General features: G+C 42.5%; 2 protein-coding genes across 19 annotated transcripts in view; both read right to left on the bottom strand.

Moving 5' to 3' along the window:
* Positions 1-138: 138 nt before the first annotated feature.
* Positions 139-13,904, bottom strand: mtdhb (metadherin b). Of its 2 annotated transcripts, none has more exons than XM_080857419.1 (13): positions 13,192-13,904; positions 11,438-11,539; positions 10,731-10,821; positions 9,912-10,073; positions 8,752-8,808; positions 8,371-8,535; positions 8,105-8,167; positions 7,780-7,854; positions 7,471-7,622; positions 5,336-5,446; positions 4,929-5,054; positions 4,150-4,273; positions 139-1,726 (listed from the first exon to the last, which is right to left on the bottom strand). In XM_080857419.1, the coding sequence occupies exons 1-13, from the start codon at positions 13,525-13,527 to the stop codon at positions 1,659-1,661; spliced, it is 1,632 nt and encodes a 543-aa protein (XP_080713545.1). In that variant the 5' UTR covers positions 13,528-13,904; the 3' UTR covers positions 139-1,658. The 2 variants fall into 2 exon arrangements, with proteins under 2 accessions (XP_080713545.1, XP_080713544.1); XM_080857418.1 differs by having other exon boundaries at positions 9,906-10,073.
* Positions 13,905-14,519: 615 nt separating this feature from the next.
* The window catches only part of ubr5 (ubiquitin protein ligase E3 component n-recognin 5), a 38,012-nt gene continuing 36,401 nt past the window's right edge, over positions 14,520-16,130 (bottom strand). For all 17 annotated transcript variants that reach the window (XM_080858253.1, XM_080858252.1, XM_080858251.1 and 14 more), the window contains 3 exons: positions 15,788-15,932; positions 15,464-15,549; positions 14,520-15,239 (listed from right to left, as the gene is read on the bottom strand). In XM_080858253.1, the coding sequence (XP_080714379.1) occupies positions 15,027-15,239; positions 15,464-15,549; positions 15,788-15,932 (444 nt within the window). In that variant the 3' untranslated portion in view covers positions 14,520-15,026. The remainder of the gene's footprint in view (positions 15,240-15,463; positions 15,550-15,787; positions 15,933-16,130) is intronic.

Here is a 16,130-nt window from a genome sequence, read left to right on the forward strand (position 1 = left end):
TTTACTTTGATGTTTGACAGAGATGCTCTTGTTATTTGAGACGCAGCAAGTGTACACACACACACACATCTGCCCATAACACCATTTTCCATCTGGCATGATGGAGCACACACATCGACACAAATAATGACACGCAAAGCAGATACAAATTACAGTTTATTTTGACAAATTAACTAAGAATTTTAACAATTTTCTTGCATTTTAGAAGATCATAAAGTATTTAGTGATTTGGTAGAAATAAATAATAACACTAACATCCTTAATAATGAGGGGGGTAGGGTCAGATAAGGCAGATCATCAAATATCCAAATGTTCTCCCATCACTGTGTCATCATACTAGTGCACACGCATTAGAAGGGAGACGACACAGGTGCAGTATCTGGGCTGTGCAGGATGCTGCCACATCACCATTAGTTGCACAGTCTGAAATATGCAAGGAGACAATGGAAGAAAATTAACCAGCATCACAGCCTCCAAGGTTGTAGCCATATGAAGACAAAAATGACCTCACAACAGCACAAAAACATCTGCTCATCATGCCTCTACCCCCCCCCCCCATCTTTTTTTCCTGCCCTGCGTTCATCACATACCTCACATGAAACAGCTGACATTAAGTATGTGTTTTCTCTCCAGACTACAAACTATGAGTTAATAAGGCATTATAATTTGTTCCTGATGCTGTACTGGTCAAAACAGTTTGAAGCGGTCGAAAATTCCTCTCCCTCAAACGCATGATTACTCCTCCCGAAAAATATCAGCCATCTCACACTGATAAACAGCAGAATACACTCACACACAGAGATATGTTGGAAATGCAATACACAGCACATTTCTTATTACTATATTTCGTACATATGGCTTGGCATTCTGATCTGAAGAGGTTAGAAATATGTCAATGTGTAATGGCTGTACCAATCAACATTTTAGAATTGCCAGAGATACCTAGATGCAATTAATTAAAGCAAGAGATGACCATAATCTCAACAAACGCAGAAAACACTTTAGTGTTGTAAGATGCTGTAATAAAATCAGCTAGCTGAGAAATCCTCGCTTTGGAACCTCATGGCAGAACCCTGGAGCTGAAAGAGTCTTTGAATTTGAAACAGACTCCCTTCAAAACTATTTCATACCAGAAGCCAAACCTTACACTCCTGTTCAGGCATCACACTTGTGATAACGTAAGAGTCGCAGGACAAGGCGAGGGAAGCTGCATCAGAAGCACAGTGCTACAGGCTATCGGTTAGCAAGCCATCGGACATGCCGACGTCGGGACAAGGCCTTCGACTCGCATCGCACTACAGACAGCTAGAGCCAGAACGTCAGATCTTTTCAATATACTCATAAACAACACAAATCAAAGAAAAAAACAAAACAATGATCATAATGACAAAATACAAAATCTTCATCTCATGGAACATCCACTAGAGGATCTCGCATAGTGCATCAACTAATTCATTCACACAAAGGTCAAAGAAGGTGAGACTAGCAATTGACGTCTTTTCTTTTAAAAAAAGTTGTCATTTCATAGAAAAGTCTGTACACTCTTCAGTATTGCATATGCAGGATCTTTCAAGTCTTAAAAATCTTCTTCTTTTTGTTTCCCCTCCCCCTTCTCTTTTTTTTTTGCATATAAACTCTTGGTGTCAGTCAGCCGAAGCTCATGTCTCTCTTCTGGCCCTCTTCTTCTTCGCCTGCACAGGAGACTCCTGCTTGGCCTCAGGCTTGTCTGGAGGAGAAAAGCACAGGAAGGGAGAGTGAAGTGTTAATGACCACACTGAGCCTTGAAGATGACTCCATTCACCACTGAGCTAAAACACTGAGACGGTCGTTTGGCACCGCCAGCGACCACCATAAACAAAACGTTTAGAGCACCCGCCTCACCACTTACACAGCCAGTCAACCAAGTATGGCAAGACCAGCTGCCGCATTCACAGGCTGCCGTGTGACAGCAACACTCCGGTGTGTGATCAGATCAGTAGTGTGGAAGATGGGGCCAGAGGGTGTGTGCTAGGTGCATTAGTGAAGAAGGCAGACACACACACACACACACACACACACACACACACACACAGGCAGACATGACACTCTCCTTCAGCATCCAGCAAAGACCATCTGGCCCAAGCACTTCCTTACAGCCCCATAAATCACAACAGGGAGAAGCTGCTCACCCAGCACCAATCAGAAGAGATGGAAGTATTAAAAGGGCACAGTAGGAGCCATCTGGTGGGGAGAAAGGGATGAGCTGATCGGGGGAGAGGAGCAGGGCCAAGGTGCACATGTGTTCCTCCACAGCTCTGAGGGTAAGGTAGGCTTCTTTTGGGGAAGGAATATCTTCATATTGCCACCAGGACAGACACATTAGTGTAAAGTACAACTGAGACTGCCCAGAATGATGGCAGAATGGGAGATTGTCGACGGAGAGCGATGAGAGCTCTGGCTAAAAGTAAGAACTCAGCAACAATAGACTCAACTCCGAGCAGAAACTAGGAGCACTATTATAAGCACAAGCCATATAATGGATTTCTGCAGGTATAGAAAGGAGCAAGTCACACATTTGCTTCCTTCTCTCCCTAGATATTAAAAAAAGGTTTTTAGGTCAAAAGTATAAACTTTACAATAGTACTGGATGGAAACTTGATTTTTTGTCTTTTGTTTTTAATCAAATTACATGATTCAAATAAAGTTTACTTCATTAAAACCATGCCACCACAAGAACCAGAAAGGTTTCCAGTATGCACTCTCATGACCATGTAGTTGTGCAGCAACAAAACCATTTTTAGTGAACAATGTTCTTCTAGTATTGAAGCGCCACCGTTAAGCAGAAGTGAAGAACAGCAACGCATACAGGACTGACTTTGTGCGTTTAAAAATATATGAGACTGTATCTGATTCAAACAAGAGTCAAAATGAGAAACCTTGTGTGGAACAGCCATACAACAATCTGTTGCTTTTGTCTCTGGCTTAATACATTTCTTGCCTGGAGAATATATATATATATATATATATATATATATATATATAAATGTCTGGCTCTGTGTCAGGGGACAACAAGTATGTTCAGCAGTTCAGCTCTGACTTCCTCAGAAGTCTGGATGGCAGCTGCCACTGACTGCTTGAAGAAGCTCCCTTGTGTTCTCTTCCTCTGACACAAGCTCAGCACAATCTTAGGGCTCCTTTTCCAGAGTCCCACATTGAACCCTTGGATCCTCTTGACGTACACTCACAGCTGCTTTTCACAAGTACTCCATACTCAACCCATTACCTGCTACTCCAGTATATGGCAAAAATCTAAATCACGATTTATAATTGTCCCTTGTGTTATCATCGGAGAAGTAGGCTATCTAGTGGCAGATGCTGTTCAGTGCACCAGTTCCCATCAATACATGGAACTGTCAGGCTGCATGGTTCTGCTGATCTGTTGTTGTCAGGTAAAACACCCTTTCCAGCTGCACTGCAATCTTCTCTTGTGTTTTAGCTGTACAGATGGGGCAAGGCTAGCTTCAAAATAATTGTGGCACAGTGGTTCATACTTGAGATTGAGTGTTTACAACATAATAACAAACCCTGGCTCTTCCGCTGTGTAAATGGGTACCATGTCTTTCTCAGTACAACATCCAAACGCTTCCTTAATTTCCTTCTACCAGTGGCCTGACTTGTCATATAGGGGTAACACTGGAAAATGAGGCAGCTTAAGATTGCTGCTTTTTAGCTGTGGTGTTGTATTGGGACGGGAGCTATCATCAGAATGTCAGAGAAACACACTGCATTCCACTGCATGCTTTTGTTTAAGGGTCGGGAACAGGTTCGTCATGCTACTTCTTTTAGTTTCAACAGAGTTTTCAGTGGCAGCAGACGAAGCAATAGTCTTGATTTTAAGATCAAAGCATTTTTCACATCGCTTAAAAACAAAACCTTGACTAAATCGAATTAATTAATTACATTACCCAGCTCTGCTTCACAGTAAAATAAAGTACCTTGCCTGTTCAAGTGCAAGTAAAGACATGGATGTAATCGGAGCTATTCAGTGTCCTCCAGTTCACCGACGCATCGACCAACTGTGGCTGATCATCTTACAGTCCTCAGCGCTCTGCGTGCGTTCCCAGCAGAGAGGGAGACGTGATTGCGTGTGAGGTGTGTGCGGGTACTCACCCTGGCCAGGAGCTGGATCGCTGGGCTGCTTGGCAGGGGCTTTAGCGTCGGCGGGCCCCTGTGGCACTTGGGAGGGGGTCTTCGGGACGGCTTTCTCCTGCACAGCGGCTCGGGGTGGTTCAGCCTGTGACAAGGTTGTGCTGTATCAGTGGCTTTGCCGTAAAAATATATATATATATATAAAGGTTTCATATAAAGACTTGTGTCACTGACACATCAGTGATGTTTGAGACATCACCAGGCCAGGCAACTTCAACTGCTCCCTGGGTTTGCATTGGCTTTGTCCTAATACACTACATATGGAGCTGGTGTGCCTAACCGAGTACCTGTCCTGATACACTACAGTGTTTCCCCTAGGTTTACAGTTTAGGGGGGGGGGAGGGGGACGGCGCGCCGCGGCGGCGGACACGGACACAAACACTTAAATGAATTATGATGTTTATGTGTTTCTTTGAATGACAGCAGTCAATAAGTATAATTTTACATGTTTTATGGTAAAGGTAACCTTAAATGACTTATTTTGTGATCTGGCCTTATATTTATAAAAAAAAAAAAAATTTTTTTTTTTTTTTTTTTTTTACTTGACCTTCCAGGGGGGGCGGGCGGGGCCGTTGGGGGGGCGGGCCGCCACCCTAATATCATTGTAGGGGAAACACTGCACTACATATGGAGCTGGTGTGTCTAGCCAAGTACCTGTCCTGATATACTACCTATAGAGCTGGTGTGTCTAACAGTCCACATTCAATGTAACAGATAAGTGAAGTGGGTGCTGCACAGACCTCAACAGGAGCAGGGGACGGCTTGGCAGGCTTGGCGGTCTTAGCGGCCTTAGCAGCTTTAGTGGTGGCCTGGGCTTGCTGTGGAGGAGGCGGTGCTACCTCCACTGGAGACTCCTTCACCTCTTCCTTAGGACCACACGGGACAAAGTGTACATGTGTGAACATATTAAATATGGAAATAAATCAAGTGCAAATTTCGAAAAATGGTTTTGTACGGCACCGTAAACCCAGCATGGTTCAGACTAGTGAAACACAATAGGTTACTGTGCCATCTACAGGGTGATTAAGGAGATTACTGCATGCAATCTGCTGCTTGTGACCCAAGCTTGTTCTATGAAAGTGGCAGCAGGAGGCTGCTGGTGAAGTCTTCATAATTACAGCACGGGAGGGCTGCTCTAGATCCTTACCTGAGCAGTTGCCCCAGTCTCCTCCACTGCCTTCTTCTTCTTTTTCTTCTTCTTGCCCTTGCCGCTCTCGGCTGCAGCGGAGTCAGCTTTGTCCTTCTCGTCATCGGATCCCTGCGATTCAAGAAGAGTGCAGAGTCTGAGTATTTTCTATGTCTACACAGGTAGTGGTTGTGCTGTTCTGAACGGCACCCAAGTGCTAAATAAAGACACAGACGCCAGGGTAACTAATGGCATGCAGACACAATCATACTGCTTTTCTATAGATTTACGAGGTAACACCAAAAACACAATGTCTCCAAAGATGTGGCAGAGTTACAAATGAGGTGCCGGCTATTTCCCTGAAGAGCGTGTAGGTTATAACCAGCCTCTCGTCACCTGCGATGGAGCTGTTACTGCATGCAGCAGGGGCCGCTTCCAAGGCAGCTCAAATCCCTACTCACCTATCCAGCCCTGGGCCATGGCTCAAACAGGATATGGCCAGGGTGTTTTTACAGGCCACTCCTGCGCTGTAATTACAGCTGCCCTGCTCTGCTCTGCTCTGCTCTGTGGCCAGGGTGGAAGGAGGAGTAGAAGGCATTTCTCTCAGAGTGCTTTAACCTCTTAAACTCTGTTAGAATTTTGATGTTTTTTGGGATATTCTATCTAAAATTCCATGCCCAAATTTAAAGGCCTACTTTTGAGTCTTAGGCATAGTATGGTGGCAAATTTCAATTTGATGTTACAGAGTACCCCTCAAGCTATGACAAAATACCTTTAGAGTACCATATATGTTATCTAAAAATTTAGAAAGGTGTTGATAACCTTCCCAAAATGTAGGCGCTCCCTAATTTTTTTTTCCTTTTAGATCTAGATTACTGTGGATGTAAGTGGGAAAATGAATTGAACGGGCCAGTTTTGTCATATAATTGTGTGTCCCCAAGGGTATGCCATCACCTTAACAAATTTGTAACTGATAATACTTCCCAATCAAAAGTTAGAAGATAAATAATCGGTGACCTCTCCATACTCTTCCGTGACTTTTGCTGCCTTCTGATTCCACCAGACTCTCTATTTTAATCTTTCTCATCATCCAACCATTGAAGCTCTTCCAATACTGCTGTTACCCCATACAATGGGGCTGTTTCTCTGTTTTATTTTAAGAAGCCATAATGATGTAGAATAAATGTGCTTCGTTGTACATCTGCATTTTGTTATAGACCTGTCTAAAACTAGCGTGGCTAAACGGCAAAACAAATGCACGTGAATTACTGATTACATCCCACCTTCTCTGTTGTGCACTCGGATATCTTTGCATCTCATTGGTCTGCAGTCATGATTGACACACGTGTGGACCAGTCAATGAAAGTATTAGTTTATGTTTTCCACGTACAGACTTAGCATAGTTTACCATAGCAACCATAGGCATATGATAACAACTGAAAACTAGTCTTGGGTGCACGCGTTGTGTCAGACTGACAGGTCAGTCAACCTATGATATTAGTTACAGGTTCGCGTATCTTGCTGGCTGATTGGGTTATCCTGATAAGCAAGGGGTCATTGAAGAGCTTAGATGATGGCCTTTCAACCGTAGATATACAGCTTTTAACCCGTGTACAACACAAGACTTGCCTGAACCGGAAGTAGTTTCCATTTAATCGTAAATGTACCTGTACTCTTTTTAGTATATAAACTTTTGAAAACTGACGAAAATGTTTTTTTTTTTTTTTTTTTTAAATCTGCTACTTGTGTCCACGTTTAGTCGATTTAGGTTCATTATACATACTTTTGACATGCAAGATCGTAAAGCCAGTGGTCTTGTCGTTCGTTTGCCATATAGTTTGTTTACTTTAGTGAACATTGATATTACGCTAGCTTGACAGTAATAGCATGAAGATTTAAATAGAATCTCGGCCCGCCGGCGAGCCAACAGAGTTTAAGAGGTTAACTTACTGCAAGGGGAGTCTTGCCGTGCAGCTATGCACACTACTACAGCTGTTATGAAGACTATGACGTTTTACTCAACAGTCAATAAACTGGAAATGGGGGGGGAATAAGTAGTGTTCTACTACAAAACCAGCCACATTGGTGGAAACTGGCTACTACGGTTTGGGTACTGGTCCGCTAGTGTCATCTCTCTGCGGACCCAGATGACCCACCTGTGCATCCTCAGTGGTGTTGGTCAGAGTGGTGCTGGCAGGCTGCTCTGGTGGAGGGGCGGGGGCCTCTGGCTCAGGCTCAGGCTCCTCGTAGTTCCCCCACACCTCAGCGGGAGCGCTCCAGTCTGACGCCGGGTCAGCGGACGAGCCATCTATCACAGGCACAGACAAGAACACAACAGTTAACAGACCTTCATGGAAGTACATGCACACAAACAGGGTTTCCTCAGACTCATTTTCAAACAGTAAAGAGTGATTCTGATAGATTCAATGATGGTTTAAGGGAGAGAGATCAGAGGGAGGTCTTACTCAGTCCTGACCACTCGTCGTCCACGGGAGGCTCGGCGGCCCACTGCAGCTCTGCCACAGGCTGAGACTCTACGGCTAGAAGAGCAGAGAAAAATAAACCTTCAACTTCACTTAAAAAAGCCTCTACACAAATAACTCATATCTACATGGTAAAATACCTAACAAATTAAACATTTTCAGCAGTTCCAATTTCATACAGTAGTCAAACTGCACCATCTACAGGTGGAAGCATGAATGAGAGAGCTGAAGGAATACAAACATTAACTACTTTATTACTAGGTATAGAAAATCATTAAATGATGAGAAAAGTGAGAGAGCAAATTACCAGATGGTGCGAGGCCCAGTCCAGGGAATGCAGATGGGATTCCCCGGTCGACAACAGTCCATCCTTAAAGGACCACAGAGTAAACAACATCAGTATTCCTGGCAACTTCACTCCATTCAATATTGACATAACACAGCCTTCCCCTCCTACACACATCAACATATTTTCAGTAGAATTCCAACATGGCTTGTTGTGATCGTGATGTGGATGACCTGTGGAAGACATTTCATACTTGGCAAGGTAGCAGGACGCATTTCCATCCATACCTTCAATCTCCTGCCCCCAGACAGACACCTCAGGGTTGGGCTGCACAGGTTTCTTGGGCAGGGCGGTCCAGTTGTCTGCCTTTGGAGACTGCTTCTGAGGCTTCAGGCCCACATTGTTCCATTCCCCTCCATTTATCGCTGGTGTCTCCTCCCATTGGGCAGTCACTGGAAGACAGACACATCTTATGACAAATCAGCAGACCTCCAAGTACATAACTCCTAAGCTGATATGAACGGTTCTTTTCATTTGGACATATGGCATTTACGCTGCTTAAAGTAATTAAGAACGTTATTTAAAATGTCCCAATAGGTTGAGGTCCTAATAAGCCAGGATAACATGACATCTCCTGAAGAGAATGATGTTGGGTTCAGTCAGCTCACCTTTAGCTTGAGGTGCCACCGGCTCCGCTTTGGCAGGTTTAGCTCGAGGAGTGTCACCTGCAATAGAGTATTCTTGTGATGCAGGTTTGGTTAGATGCCATAGCATTGGCCTGCCAATTAACCCAACCCAAACCGAAAACCAACTTCAAAACGTTCAGCTAATGAGTCACCGATTTTCTGAGGTGAGCAGAAGCCAGAAGATTCGACTTGATCTCTGTAGTGCAGCACCTTTAGGCCATGCCCACCTGTACAGTGAACCAAAATGCTACACTCAACCAACCAGTCGAACAGAAAAATGCCTTGGAAGAACGCAGAGTGCCACAAACCCATTTATTTTTCTATAGGAATTTGTTTTTATGGGACAAGGAAGTGCTAAAATGCTTACTCTAAATACTACACGCTTCCAGACGACTTACACACACTATTCTAGGTTCTCCTCAGAAAAGGCTCATGTTACTTCCAGTAAAACAAGCCTGCCCTTTACCAAGAAATCATTGGGAGGACACAATCATGCAGGCTAAATGCTTTCATGTACCAAGTGACCAAGGGTTGTGAACAGAATTGGATTGATAGCTTGATTACCAGTTTCTGCTGGGGCATCTTTAATTAGCTAAGCTGTGTAGTAAAGCTGAGGCCCTACACCCTTCCCCAATAGGATATTTGCTCTCATGATGCCTTACCAACTCTGAACGCCTTTTTTCTAACGTCATACTATGTTGTCAGACAAACATGTCAGACATTAAGTAAAAAATATCTAACTCATTCTCTTCTATGTCCCCCATGGTCAGACAGTTTAAATCTCTCATAGGGAGAATGGGAGAGGGGTCTTCCAGGTGTCAGTTTCAGTTCCTGGAGTTATAAAAAGAGTCACATGGCACAACTCCCTAAGGGCCAGACAGCACTTACCACATGAACTACAAATTAGCAATCTATTTGCCTGCAGCAAGCAACTGAATCAGTGTGACGACAAGAAAAAATAAAAAGGGGTTTCAGTGGATCCCACACGGTACACACACACGCTTGTCAGACACAACGCACACGCACACATGAATGATCATCTCACTCCACAATAAGTAGAGCAGAAGAACACAACTGCTGTGTCATTCTGATGACAACTTCCTGTCGTCATTGGCCTACAACATGCAGCAGCACACCTGTACCTTTGCTCTTCTTCTGGTTGGTGGGCTTAGCTGGCTCTGGAGCTGGGGAAGGGTTGGCTGGGGAGTCGGCTCCTCCTGGGCTTGGTGAGCTGTCGCCGGCGCCCTTATCCTTCCGTTTCTGCTGACGCTTCTCCCGGTTGCTGACTTTGGTTTCCCAGCTCCCTGAAGGTCACAGCAGAAGATCAAAGCCTAGTCTCTCATGCACACGTGCAGTAAGCTGCACCTCCATTCCATGAAAAGGTTGCCTACAGCAGCGCAGATGACGTGTAGCAGCTCACAGGGGATTCACGAATGAGAGCACATAATGTGAAATGAGCCAGAGCTCTCAGAATGGCTACGCAATATTCTAAATAATTTCAACTAACTAGAAAGAGACAACCCAGTTGAACACAGTGAATACAAACGGACACGAGCAGGTTGAAAAATTCATCCCATGTAAACATCCACCAGGGGAATTTTGCGGGCAGGAGCGGGACAAAATGTTACATAGTTTTGCGTGAGTGGGACTGAAAAATCCATCCCACACAGACCTCTAGTGCAGACTAACCCATTCAGCCGAGGACCCTATTCAGTTTACATTGAACTTAAATGTCCAAGCCAATTACAGGGAATGAAAGAACAAGTTTTGTATCATGCATCACTCTTACAGGGCCACTAACGGTTTATGATAAGACCTGGTTAGCCTGCCAAGCATTGCAACATCTGCTGAGGCATCCTGACACCCTGTTCTATTTTTTCTCACTTCCTTTTCAAGAGCACAATGCAAAACACAGAAGAATCAGTGAGCCAAACTTGAGGTTTGCCAAGTAGGCAGCTTACCTTCTGGTTCAGGATCTTTGACCCGAGGAGACAGGGCTGGCTGGGTCTCTGGGGCACTGGCAGGTTTCGGTTTCTTCTTCTTGTTCTTTGCCTATGGATAGCCACAAATGGCATGAAATGTCACTAGCAGATTATTAACAACTCAGTTGAGGAAATGACAAATTTGATAACAGACAAAACTGGACACCCTCAATGTTTAAGCACTGACATTCTGAAGAAGGAATAGATGAATTTGCTAGTTAAGACACTTCAATCACTGGGTCAATCACTACAGGTAAGCAAGAACTAGCACAGCAGCTGATTCCTCCTGGACGTTAGGAAAATGCAGTGTGATTAATGGTGCCCTTAGTGCTTTTTGAGGAGAAAAAAGGAAATGCTTTTAGACCACTGATGTGTATATGAAGGGTAACAGTTGACAATTGTTCTGCTGTCTCCTGTGCATGTTCATACTTGGTTGCAGGCTTTGAGTGCATTTGTGGACAATTCAAAGCGACTGAACATATAAACTGATTCATAAAAAGGCTGCTTCAGCACAATAAAGTGTGTGAAGTGTCAAAGTCATGTCATCACTATTCGTCAAAAAGCATTTTTTTTAAATGTACAACAATAAAACTACTAAATGCACTTATTGTGGTTTCAATGGATACAGCACAATAGATGGAGCAAAATTGAACACATGGACAAAATGTTTCCAAAATAAGTTTCACCTTGTCAGACTTGTTCTCTGGTGTGGGTTGCTGGACAGCAGGAATTTCTTTGGTCACTTTGACTTCCTGTTCAGCCACAGGACAACCGTTTGCTTGTGGTTTCTGTGAAGGATTGGGATAGTGACATTTATGAAAGTTTGATAGGAAACACGTAGATGTTGCACTTCCAGATAACTTGTGAGAAAATATGTCCCACATAATCAAACACGTTACCAAAGAGTAAACAATTAAAAATACTAGCAAACTGACTGAACCCTCCCATTACCTTCAAACGTACTAATAACTTTTATCCTTTGGTTCAATTTGACCCCAGCAGTTAAAATCTCTAAAAAGTTATTATGATTTCAATTTTACCCAAGTTTATGTGTCAGGTTCTTTATGTTTGTTTGGTTGACTACCTAAATAGTGCTTTACTTAAAACAACCCACCCCCTTATAGATCCAGGATACCTGTTACCCGACTATGGAGAAATATGCAGATCACCATAAAATCTCACTGATTGACCTAAAATTGAAGAGATATCCTTTTAATGTTTTTAATGGCTTCATTTGATTTTCTAAGTACATATTGTTGTTATCTATAACATTTGGAATAAAAAACTAATTCAAGATTAGTAACAATGTGTGTAAAATGTTGATATTTCTTGTCCCCATTAAGTTAGCAAAAGTAATTAAATATGAGACAAAAACATTTATAAAATCATTTATTTAGAGACGTTAAATATTGAATGGGGTCAAATTGACCACAGAGATAATAGGAGGGTTAAGCTAACCTGGCAAATGACAGCAAACCTGGTGTCTATGCTTCAGGTAATATCATATCACCCACGGGCAGAGATTTCAATCTAGATAAAATGTCACCCAACGGGCATGCTTTGCCTTGTTAGCCAGCTAACGTTAGCTAAACTAGTTTACTTACTATATCAGGACCTTGTTTTATTTCCAGAAACATTACAACACAAATTCCCAAATTAGCTGCCTAGAGAGGTCGTTGAACTGTCAAGTGCCACGGCACAGATAACGTTAACTAATCTGTTATTGCATGCATACTATTAGTTAGCTAACAAGACACGTCTGGCTATCTTATGTGAGGTAGCCAAGTTTGCTAGCATTTCATAGTTAGCTTTTTGTAGTTATAGTTATGATATTGAGCAGACGCTTTTGTCCAAAGCAATTTAAGAAACACTTGAAAATCATTAATTAAAAAAAAAAATTTAAACGTCAACAATGCGAAAACAACAAGTTGCAAACAAGCATAATGAAACTAATACAAGAATCAATAGAGTAAAAATCGAAAGTAAAAACAATGAATTACTACGACTGCTACTAAAAATAACAATGATAAGTATGATTGTATTTATAAAGTATTCCTCAAACAAATGAACTAGGATAATAAGATAGACATATATTTGTTAACGTTACTAGCTATTTTATCCTATATGATATGATAGCTAATGTTAAGTATATGCGGTTACCAATGATACTACTTCAAATTGAACTTCTTCTTCACCAACGGTTCAAATATATGACACACTTCTGTCATTTATCAATCAACAAAAAGTAAAAGCAAATGCAACACCGGTGAAACTGAAGACTAGACCGCTAGCTGGAAGAGCTAGCTATAATGTTACTTGGCTAACTTTGACTGAGCTCTGCCAACCTAAAAAGCTAACTACGCTGCTTTCAATAAGTTCCTGGATGATGTGGCTAATGCTACCAGGTCATGTGGGTGTTTTTTTGGCAAAGAGACGTTACCTTTTCAGATGGTTTCTTTTTGCTTCTCTTCTTCTGATCTTCGGGTTTGGAACTCTTGACAGCTGGTTGCACAGTTTCTTCTATGGTCTCAATCGTTCTTTTCGACCTACCCCTCAACAGACCACGACAAAGAAAGCCCCAAACTACCAAAATCACCAATAATCCCAAACATGCCGTTGAAAGGATAACCCAAGGCGGATACAGATCAGGCTTCAGACCCAAATCCACACCGAGTTCTGAGTTCAGATAGCCTAGGCCAGACGACAAGAGCTCCTTCAAACGGGCCGCCAACTGCTCAGCCTGCTGAGTAGCAGCGTCCTGCCAGCTCACTGCCATCTTACACTAGGTCCGGACGGTAATGTGTTCTGTGTGATTAACTAAAATATCATAGTTTTAACAAACTCGAAACGTACTAATCTTTCACCGAATTTCAACCACTAGACTGACGCTAGCAAGCTAAGTTGCGAATGTTCAAATGGATGCTAGCTAGCAAATAGATTCTTGGCAATCACCTTGGTGGTTGCGAGTTGGTATTCCCCTGGTTAGGTTGGTTGGTAGATCTTCGCTCACCGTCTCTGTAGACACTGTCTAGCAATAATAAGATGATGTAGTAACATAAGAGGAATCTACGACGACAGATTTAGTTGCTAAAATCAATCATCAGAGAGAAATCTAAAGATTCTGCCTGCCTGGCGAGGCTAGCTAGCTAATTCTCGAAAGTAGCCAATGGATTGAAACTTCAAATGCTGCTTATTGATTGGCTGGCGTCACCAGATGGAGGGGTGGGATATTTGTCGTCACCTTCTTAGGGGGACACTTTCTGAAAAGGCGCAGATCTGGGGGCCCTTTTCTCTTCAATTCATGTTAATCTGAAACTGTATATACCAATTGTATTCATCGACAAATACACACACTATCAAAAATACATTCATCCAAGTTTTGCACTGAGTCATTTGAAATTTTAACTGGCAGCAAAACGCCACGTAGTGGCGCAAGTTACATGGTCACAACTCATTACTGCGCAATACCGATTTCTGTGCCAAAAACAGGTGTTGACCTTAACTGAACTTCTTGTAATCCGGAAATGTGTAGTAATGTGCAGTTGCAAAAGATGTTATCGGAAATCCCTCAACAGCCTCATTTCAGTGGACTATGAGACATCTGAGTCATGTTTGAAGTAGATGTAGAAAAAACAATCTAGAGATGCAGGTCACTTGTCTCATAAATAATTAAGCATGTTTTAATGAATCCATTCAACCTTACATATAAAATGTGTTACTGTTCAGGTAGCAATGTAGGCAAACATGGAAATGACCAGAGAAAAAACAGTAGTTGCATCCAAGTTTATTCTGAAATTCCCTACTCCCCCTATACAAGAAAAAATGACGTTCCACAAAGGCAGCTGTGATCTCTCAGTGATAGTAAGTTTTCCGTCATGGGCAGAAGGGGAAGAAAAAAAAGATTCATAATCACAGTGTAAATTTTTTTTCGTTAAATATTTTCTGCTGTCATCTTTGGCTGGGGCTCGGCAGACAGTTTCCTGTCGGACCAGATGATTCCTGGGACATTACAGTTCAAGCCAATGGAACTGAGAGCTGCGGGCTCAACTTCACAAAGCCAATGCAGGAATGTATATTTATTTCAGAAGAAGAAAAAAAAAAACAGAAAATAAAATATGAACAAGCAGTCTGCTTTCACAACAGACCAAAATTACCGCCAGGGATGCGACAGCATTTCTTTAAATTCCATAAAATTGTATAGACAAAAAATAAATCTACAAAAATGGAACTAGTAATATTACACAACAGTAAACATGTTTTTTTCCCCGTCAACCTCTACACAAAACCGAAGTTCTTGGTCTTGATGGCTAGTAAGAGTTTCTGTTTGAGAATCTGTTTAGAGGAGTAGAGTGGCACATAGAGGCGGGAGATGCAGGTGTTGGCGGTGGGCAGGTGCTGGTCATCTGGAGGCCGGATGGTAATGGAGGGCATCGGCTGGAAGCCCTCCTCACTGGCCGGCAAAGATGGACTGGAGGTCCAGAAGTACACCTAGTGGCACAGGGAAACCATCTAGTAAGTAATACATTTAACCAAGACCATAATTAATGGGTGATTCTTACTTGTATAAAGTATTTTTGTGTGTTCAGTGTGTAATTACTTTACTAAATGTTGCGTTGTTGAGTCATTTTTAAAAGTGAATGCAAAATAATCATCTGTATGTAAAAATAATTTTATGTATATATAAATTAATATTTCAGTCAATAATGTCTTACCAGATCCTGCCTTTCTGTCATACTCATCTTCTCGACAATGGACCAAAACCAGCGCTTGAACTGTAAAAGTTTCTCCGCATTTTCCCCTGCAATTTCAAATCCAAATGGTGAATCACTGAAGCATTCACACCAAATATTACAAGTCTGACATGCAACATCCGAAACAACTTAGAAGCTTGCTAATATAAGGCTATATCCAACTATGTTTTGTTGGTGTCAACAATTTTGACAGATGGAAGGACTTAAGTCCGCATTTTCGAGCGGAACGTTGTCATTCGAAGGTCTCAAAATGGTTTGTGATGATATTTGCATCTCAACTCTTACCCGATTCATCGTTGAATGAGGTGAAACTGATGAGCATCTGCACATTGACCTCTCCACAGCCATTGACCAGGAGCCGGAAGTCCTCTGCTGTGAGGTCCTCCAGGGCATTCTTGGGAAGCACGTCGAGGAGCCCCTTTCTCATTGCCTGCCAGAGAACACACAGATACTCCAATTACCTCATGCGCTCTACAAAACCAGTCATGCCTTGACCCAACTATATCAGGTCACTTTCTTTCCAGGAATCCATGCCTGAACTGTTACACCATAAATGGAAACATGGCTGGGCAGAGATGGCAGTGACTGAAGCTATTCCAGAAACTGACAGCAATATCAAGGACAAGAT

This window comes from Sprattus sprattus (genome assembly GCF_963457725.1).
Source record: "Sprattus sprattus genome assembly, chromosome: 19".
Classification (NCBI taxonomy): domain Eukaryota; kingdom Metazoa; phylum Chordata; class Actinopteri; order Clupeiformes; family Clupeidae; genus Sprattus; species Sprattus sprattus.

Excerpts from the sequence above, each read along its gene's own strand:
- mtdhb (XM_080857418.1), bottom strand. The coding sequence starts at position 13,527 with ATGGCAGTGAGCTGGCAGGACGCTGCTACTCAGCAGGCTGAGCAGTTG. Across the intron at positions 10,074-10,730 it reads CAAAGATCCTGAACCAGAAG|GGAGCTGGGAAACCAAAGTC; the intron begins GTAAGCTGCCTA and ends TGTGACCTTCAG. Across the intron at positions 5,447-7,470 it reads ACACCACTGAGGATGCACAG|GGATCCGATGACGAGAAGGA; the intron begins GTGGGTCATCTG and ends CTTGAATCGCAG.